Source organism: Gekko japonicus, unplaced genomic scaffold, assembly GCF_001447785.1.
Source record: "Gekko japonicus isolate JY-2015 unplaced genomic scaffold, Gekko_japonicus_V1.1 scaffold2506, whole genome shotgun sequence".
Taxonomy (NCBI): domain Eukaryota; kingdom Metazoa; phylum Chordata; class Lepidosauria; order Squamata; family Gekkonidae; genus Gekko; species Gekko japonicus.
This window is the reverse complement of record NW_015165897.1, coordinates 201554-209349: the sequence shown is the minus strand read 5'-3', so window position 1 is coordinate 209349 and position 7796 is coordinate 201554. Positions and strand designations below refer to the sequence as shown.

At 50.2% G+C, this 7796-nt stretch overlaps 1 protein-coding gene across 1 annotated transcript in view; it reads right to left on the bottom strand.

The window, feature by feature from the left end:
• Positions 1 to 3120: 3120 nt before the first annotated feature.
• LOC107110553 (diacylglycerol O-acyltransferase 2-like) overlaps positions 3121 to 7796 on the bottom strand; it is a 105231-nt gene continuing 100555 nt past the window's right edge. Inside the window, exon 8 of the mRNA XM_015411352.1 lies at positions 3121 to 3275. Coding sequence (XP_015266838.1) covers positions 3121 to 3275 — 155 coding nt within the window. The remainder of the gene's footprint in view (positions 3276 to 7796) is intronic.

Genomic DNA, 7796 nt, shown 5'->3' with positions numbered 1-7796 from the left:
GCTAAAAACGCCATGAAGCCTAAATGCTAAACAGCTCAGGTGGGCCGATTTCTTTTCCAAGTTTCAGTTTATGCTACACCATTTCCCCGGCTCGGCAAACTCTCTTGCTGATGCCCTGTCCCGCCTCCCACAACACGACAGCCAACGGGAGGTCATCTTGGACTCGGTGTTCATGCCTTCCCACCTGGGCAGGGCGGTGACTACACGTAGCCAGGCAGGCCCCTCCTCAACCCCTATGTCACAGGCACCCAAGCCCCCACCGCTGGCTGAGGTGGGCAGGACAATATGGCACAGTAAATTCGCCTCTGCCTTCTCGGAGGCTGAGGGGGATTTCGAACTCAGGTCCGATGGCTGCTGGTACTGTGGAAACAAACTGTTTGTTCCACTGTCCCTGCGGGGGGAAGTACTGCATACAGTGCATGGGTTTGTTAAGTCCCTTCAGCTCATGCAATGGCAAGTCTGGTTTGTGAAGTCATGCCAAATCTGTGCCATGAGTAAACCCGGGGAAAACTCCTGGATTGCTGCAACCACACCCGACTCCAAGCCACCCATGGGAGGTGATTTCCATGGACTTTATTACGGACCTGCCCCCGAGCAAAACAATGTCGGTCATTTGGGTTGTCATGGATTTATTCTCCAAGCAGGCACACTTTTATTTATTTAATTTATTTATTTAATTTTCAGTTTATATACCGCTCTAACCCCAAAGGGTCTCTGAGTGGTTTACAGACAATTTTAGTTACCTATCTAGGGCCACATTAAGTAGGGGAGTGACTGCCTACCGGCACCCAGGCAGCAAAGCTCTGTTGTTATACGGCTCTTCCAGGCGGGCTTCAGATGTTATTCTTTCTCAGCGTTCTATCTTCTGGCGCCTTGGGACGGGACTTAAGTCATCCCATTTATGTACCTGCCCATGGCGAAAGCCCTTGCCCAAGTGTTTTTACTACACGTCGTCCGTTTGCATATGCTCCCGACCAAGGTGATAGCCGATGGGGGGAGCTTATGAAACTGACGGGAGTCAAATGCTCCCAGCGCCTATCACCCCGAGACTGATGGACAGACAGAACGGGTTAACCAGACATTGGAACAATATCTCCGCTGTTTCACCAATTATCAACAAGATGATTTGGTAGATCTTCTGCTCCGGCTGAGTTCTGTTATAACAACACATGTCATTCCTCTACGAGACTGTCTCCTTTTAAGGCATTGTATGGATATGACAGCCCCCCTGTACCTTTTTTGGAGGGGACCAATGACTTGGGGCCAGGGGATGCAGCTCAATGGTGTCAACAATTACGGAACTTGTGGCTGCTCATTTGCAAGAATTTAACAGCGGCCAAGGAGGCCTATAAGGCTCAGCCTGATAAGAGAAGGGTGGAGGGTTGGGCTTTGCAGCCTGAAGATTTGGCGTATGTGTCTACTAAGAACATCAAAGTCCTACGGCCTAGTAGGAAACTAGGGTGGAAGTACATTGGTCCATTTAAGGTGAAACGGATTATCAATGATGTGGCTGTTGATCTAGATCTTTCTAAGAACCTGAGAAATCTTCATTCTGTATTTCATTTCAGCCTCCTGAAACGGCATGCTGGTTCAAGCACCTGGTGACTGTCACAACCTGTGCCCCCTCCTATCATGATTGAGGGCGAGGAACACTATGAAATTTCAAAGATCTTGGACTCTAAACGCAAACGGGGAAAATTGTTTTATTTGGTGGAATGGCTTGATTTTGGACCCCAGCACCTCGAATGGGTGGAAGTAGGGGATATTCAGGCCCCTAGACTGTTGTGCAAGTTCCATCGGGACTTCCCAGACAAACCGGGTGGTCTCCCGGAATGACCGGGAGATCTCCCAGAATGGGCGGGAGAAGCTGGTTTTTGAGAGGGCAGAATGTCAGCTATGCTGCCATGATGTTTATGGGCTGGGGTTAATTTGCTTGACCTGTGTACCAGCCGCTGCTGCATTCCTTCTTTGCTTCTGCAGTGCTTTATTATCAATGACCTTGGAGATTGCCAGTGTAGTGTCTGGGCATCATGTAACCGTGGGTTCGCTTTCGATTCCCACCTTTGGCTCTAATGGCCTGGGGCCCCTTCTCCCATGTGCGGGAGTCAGGCCAATTGGCCTATGGATGGGGGGGGTGCATACGAATTGTGCTTGTAGAAACGTTGCCATTCTTAACAGTGACCATGTTACTGCATCTATAGCTCTGCAATAAAGTATAACCTTTCTGACAAGCATGTACTCAGTTGTTGGCTGTGGAACCTGACACCTAAGTGTCACTAGAGACCAAAGTCAAGATAATTCATATTCATATGGATGTAAAAGTAAACCTGTAAAAAAACACCCCAAGTTTTACAAATACTGTGGACCACCAAAAAGAGGATATCATATTTTGGCCAAATAATGAGAAGACAAGGCAGACTAGAAAAGGCAATAATGCTTGCAAAAACTGAAGGCAGTAGGGAAAAGAGGAAGACGAAACATGAGATGGATTGACTCAGTAAAGGAAGCCACCATTTTCAGTTTGCATGACTGTTAATGATAGGACATTTTGGAGGTTGTTAATTCATAGGGTCACCATAAACCAGAAGTGAATTGACAGCACATCGTACACACAAAAGATAGGTCTTCCCTTTCCCCCTACATTAGGGGATGCACCATTATTTTCTCAACAGTGGGAAATTTGAATACAGCCCCATCTCAGGAGGAGATCAGGCACAGGAAGAAATGCCAAAGCAACAGCATATTTTGCACAAGCCATGTTACTGTCTTTCTACAATTCTTATCTTGGCCTAAGTCTTCCCATCCTGTTCTTTCTGTATTTGGTGGAGAACCCAGTTTAGCCGTGCAAATCCAACAATTCTGCCTATGCTGGAACCAAGGACTTGACGTCTTCCCTTGCTAATACTGGGTCCTGAACCTGGATTTGGCCTCTCCTCTATGCTGGAAATGAAGAAAGGAGGAAAAGTGCAGCTTTTCCGATGAAATAGTCGCATGCCAGAGCAAGTATGGAAGCATTTGCGAAAGAGAAACCCTTTGAAAAGTTTTACTCAGGCAGAGAGCCTCCAGTTCCGCAGGCCTCAGGACTTGGCAGCCCAGTCTCCCCCACAAGGCTAGCCTCAGTCATAGGATCTGCAGTTCATCTGTCTCTGATAGGCCATACTTGACTTTGTTGTCATTGAAGAGTTTGAGCAGAGCTTTGACATACATTGCGTGGTATGCATCCACTGTCCCACAGCTTGGCCGCTCAATCTTGGGCACAGTCACAGGCTCTCCAACTGAATGGTAAAGAGGAGAAGTGGTTAGGCAAAACTGTGGACACCCATGATGGCAAATCCAAAGGCAAATCCACTCTCTGTAGCCAGAGGCACTGCCTCTGGGGCACCCCACTCCTGACCTGAACCAGAGACCCACAAAGGTCAGGCCAAATGAAGCACCACAGAGCAAGCCAAAGCTCTGGCAAAAGGGTCTCCATTTTCAGATTTTTCATACAAGGCACCCCTCCAAGGCAATCTTCAACCTCCCCTCCTCCATCAGCGACAATGATGGCTGGTTCCTCCAGGTGTAGGTATCTGTATTTCTAAAGGCTACTCAGTTGCCACCTGGCACATAGCCCTTCTGTTTCCAGAACTTCACCTAGCTCTTTTGTGATTCCTATAAATCCTTTGTCTCAACACCTGCCTTTCCTGCCCCATCCCTCAGGATACCGAGATAACTAATCAAACATTCAAATCATTAATGATCCTTCCTGATGCTAATCAGGGACCCATTTACACCTTTTGTTTAAATCTGGAAACCTATTCAACTCACCTACACTGGACCATCAAGGGCCATCATATCTATTCAGATGCCACTGGTAGTCCCATTAAGGGTTATTGTGCAGCTAGACTCTGCCCCTCTGGGACACCACTGGTCACACCTGAATTACACTCTGCTTGGTACCACACCTACATGGACTCCTTATTGGTCTAGAAAATCTATTGTTCTCACCTTAGACCAGTCCCCAAGGCCTTCCATAGGTTTGCATTGTTTTCCAATGTCTATATCTGTCCAGGCACATGGCCTCAGATTTTGTGTGTCTGATGCCAACTGGCAGTTCACCCCTAAACCTTTGTCTTATCTCCATAGACCCCTGCACATCTGGATGAGCCATAGTCTCATCTCCATGGACCCCTGCACATCTGGACAGGTTGTATCACCTTGTAACTGATCCCTCTATTCACTGTCAATCACCTCTGCTTTCTTAGTTCTGTATTGCTTGCTCTTTTTGAGTGTTTAGTGTGCTTGTAATTAGGGAGATACTTTAATAAAAATTTTATTAATTTAATTTAATTTACTCTTTGATTTAATTTACTTTTCAAATTTGGAGTCTTTCTACTGTGCCAGAGCTTGGTATACAATTGGTATGTGGTCCCTGTCCACCTCTGGCCTGGCCTGCTGCTTAGCTAATTTCCTTCAACCACAAGGCCGGCCATTGGTGGTAACAGTTTAATGGTGGAAGATGCAGGCACACCCTGTATGTCTGAAGCATGTGAGTGCAGATGTAGAGGAATGGTTTCAGTCCTAAACTCCAATTTGTGAGTGTGAGTGAAGTGTGTGAGTGAATTTCTTGTGAGTTTGGCTCTAGAGAGCTGAAATCTTTGTGGGTGGTCTGCTCCCCCCTTTCACCTCCTTCAGCGAGTATTGGCTAGATGCCCCAGTTTGCCAAGATCCTTGAGTATAGTCTGATCACCAGTGGTTGATACTGTGAAGTCCTGGGAACCACATCTCACTAGGAGATTCCTTATTTTTATTTTTAGTAAAATATCTGGTTGGTTGTGGTAGGATATTCTCCTCTCACCTACTATCAGGGGTTGGAGGAGCGCAGGGGGCGGGGTGGTCACATGACTAAGCCCCGCCCCCTGCTCCCAGCAGGCCTCAGTCAGTGCCACGAGGATGCCAAAGAAGGAAGGTAAGTTCCTCCTCCGCTTCCCTGGGCCCTGCTGAGGTCTGCCCCCCCTACGTCCGTGGCACCATCCCCCTCCCTGCCTCACCCGCACCGCCTGGAGCAGCGTGGATGAGGCTCCCGTCCCTGCCTCGTCCGCGCCACCTGGAGAGGCATGTATGAGGCCCCTCCCTGCCTTGTCTGCGCTGCCTGGAGCGGCGTGGATGAGGCAGCCCCAGGAGGCCAGGCCACCCCTCCCTGCTTGCCCGGCAGGCTGGGTGATTTGGGAGGCACTGGCGGGGGCTTGGCGGAGGATGCGTGGCCATGGAGGTCTTTGAGGAATGGTCTGGCGGGCAAGAGTCAACGGCACGATCTCTTCCTCTCCCCCCCTCCTCCCCCGGTCAAAAGAGGGAAAATAAAAAAACAGTGGCAATCTTGTTTCCCCCCCTTCCCGATCACCACAATGCAGCTCAAGATAATGTTGGTTGCCAGCTGCAACATCGACTGCTTTTCCCTTGCCCCCGATGCAGGCAACTGTTTTCTGGATTTGTTCTCCACTTCAGTAGCTCACAGGTCATCAGTTATTCATCTCATGAGCCATTCTCTCCTCCCTATCCCTCATTCTCGCCCCCCCTCCGCACCTTCCAGTCTTCCTAGGCTCCTTCCTCCTCACTTTAGCTCCTGAAATAGAGAAAACTGCAAGAGCTGCTGTCTCCAATACTGACGCTGCCCCCTCTGTGCGCATTATCCTCCCCTTCTGTCACCCAGCCAAACTGTTCTCGGCCTCACTGCTGGACCTCCTGATGGCCCCTGGTATTTTTAGTCCCTGTGTAACAGTGTTGGACTGGAGGGGCCATTGGCCTGAATCCAGCATTGGCTTCTCTTATGTCCTTATGTCTGGGGCAAGGGATGCTCTGTATTCTTGGTGCTTGGGGGGGGACAGTGGGAGGGCTTCTGGTGTCCTGGACCCACTGCTGAACTTCCTGATAGCCCCTGGTATTTTTGGCCCCAGTGTAACAGAGTGTTGGACTGGAGGGGCCATTGGCCTGATCCAGCATTGGCTTCTCTTATGTTCTTATGTCTGGGGCAAGGGATGTCTGTATTCTTGGTGCTTGAGGGGGGACAGTGGGAGGGCTTCTGGTGTCCTGGACCCACTGCTGAACTTCCTGATAGCCCCTGGTATTTTTGGCCCCAGTGTAACAGAGTGTTGGACTGGAGGGGCCATTGGCCTGATCCAGCATTGGCTTCTCTTATGTTCTTATGTCTGGGGCAAGGGATGCTCTGTATTCTTGGTGCTTGGGGGGGAGGACAGTGGGAGGGCTTCTGGTGTTCTGGCCCCACTGCCAGACCTCCTGAGGGGACCTGGTATTTTTGGCTGATGTGTGACACAGTGTATTTATTTTTTGTATATGGTTTCCCATTTGTGCTTACCTTACAATAGTAGGCTGATCCAGTGCTAGGGGCAGGCTTTCTGTGCTGCTGTTAGTCCACCAGTGACTCTTAGCCACAAGGTATAGATAGGAACTCTCAGTGTGGGGCAAGTAATGCTCTGTATTCTTGGTGTTTGGGGGGGGGACAGTGAGAGGGCTTCTGGTGTTCTGGCCCCACTGCCGGACCTCCTGAAAGCACCTGGTATTTTTGGCTGATGTGTGACACAGAGTGTTGGACTGGATTGGCCACTGGCCTGATCCAACATGGCTTCTCTTCTGTTCTTATGTCTGGCGCAGTGATGCTCTGCATTCTTGGTGCTTGTGGGACAAGATTGGGAGGGCTCCTGGAGTTTTGGCCCTGCTGGTGGACCTCCTGAGGGCACAGGTGACCCCTTGACCAAAATACCTGATTGAGGCGACATTCGACGGGAGCCCTGACGAGCTGCCCTATTTCGTGGTGAGGGTGCAAAAGTTCCTAGACTGATCGGGGCACCTGTTCCCAGATGACAGCAGCCGGATCGATGTCGTGGCGGCTCGTTTTGAGAGGGGCCACGGCAACTTGGTACGTAGGTCTCCACAATACTCGGGGGCCCGAATTACGAGACATGTATGCATTCATGTGGGCGCTGAGGACCCAATTCGAGGATCGGAACGCGGGTCCGCAAACAAGAGCATATCTGCACACATTGAAGCATGGGCGCAAAACAGTGAGAGAATACTCAGCTGAATTCAAACTTCAAGCGTCAAAGCTACAAAATTGGCCAGACAACATACTAGCTGAAATGTATCGAGTTGGCTTGAACCAGGAGATCCGTGAGATGGTCTTAAAGTCGGTAGACCCCATCTCCTTGGGAGCCTGGATACAAGAAGCTGAAAGTGCGGAGAATCGCTTGCAAACTCTTCGCTTGGACATAGCCGCAGCCAGCGGCAGATCCACACCTCAGACCCCGAAGCCGAAAACTGCTTGGCCACCCGAAGCTATGCAGGAGCAGAGGATGCGTCAAGGATTGTGCCTCAAATGCGGGGGAAAGGGCCACTTTGCTGCAGACTGTGGCCAGAAGCCTCAATGGGAGAAACCAGAAGCAAGCAAGTTCCAGCCAAACCCTGGGAAGAAGGCGCTGAGAAAACCAAAGTTCGCCAAGGCTCTGCAGGCGTCCCCAGAGGAAGATGAAGCAAGACGGAACAGGACCCGGCGGGAAATGAGCAGGTCCTGCCGTAGAGGGCACGCAACGGCAGGACCCTCCAATGGAGGCGCCAAAAGTGGTGAGCGAACCCCCCTCCCTATTTTTTGTGACTGTGTCCTTAATAAACCCCATCCTTGGGACTCATGTGTGAGTAAAGGCACTTATTGATTCTGGGTGCGGGAGAGACTTGATCAGCCCGTCGGTGGTGGCGGGGCTAGAAGCAGGGGTGAAACGACTAAAGGACCCGTTAATATTCACTCA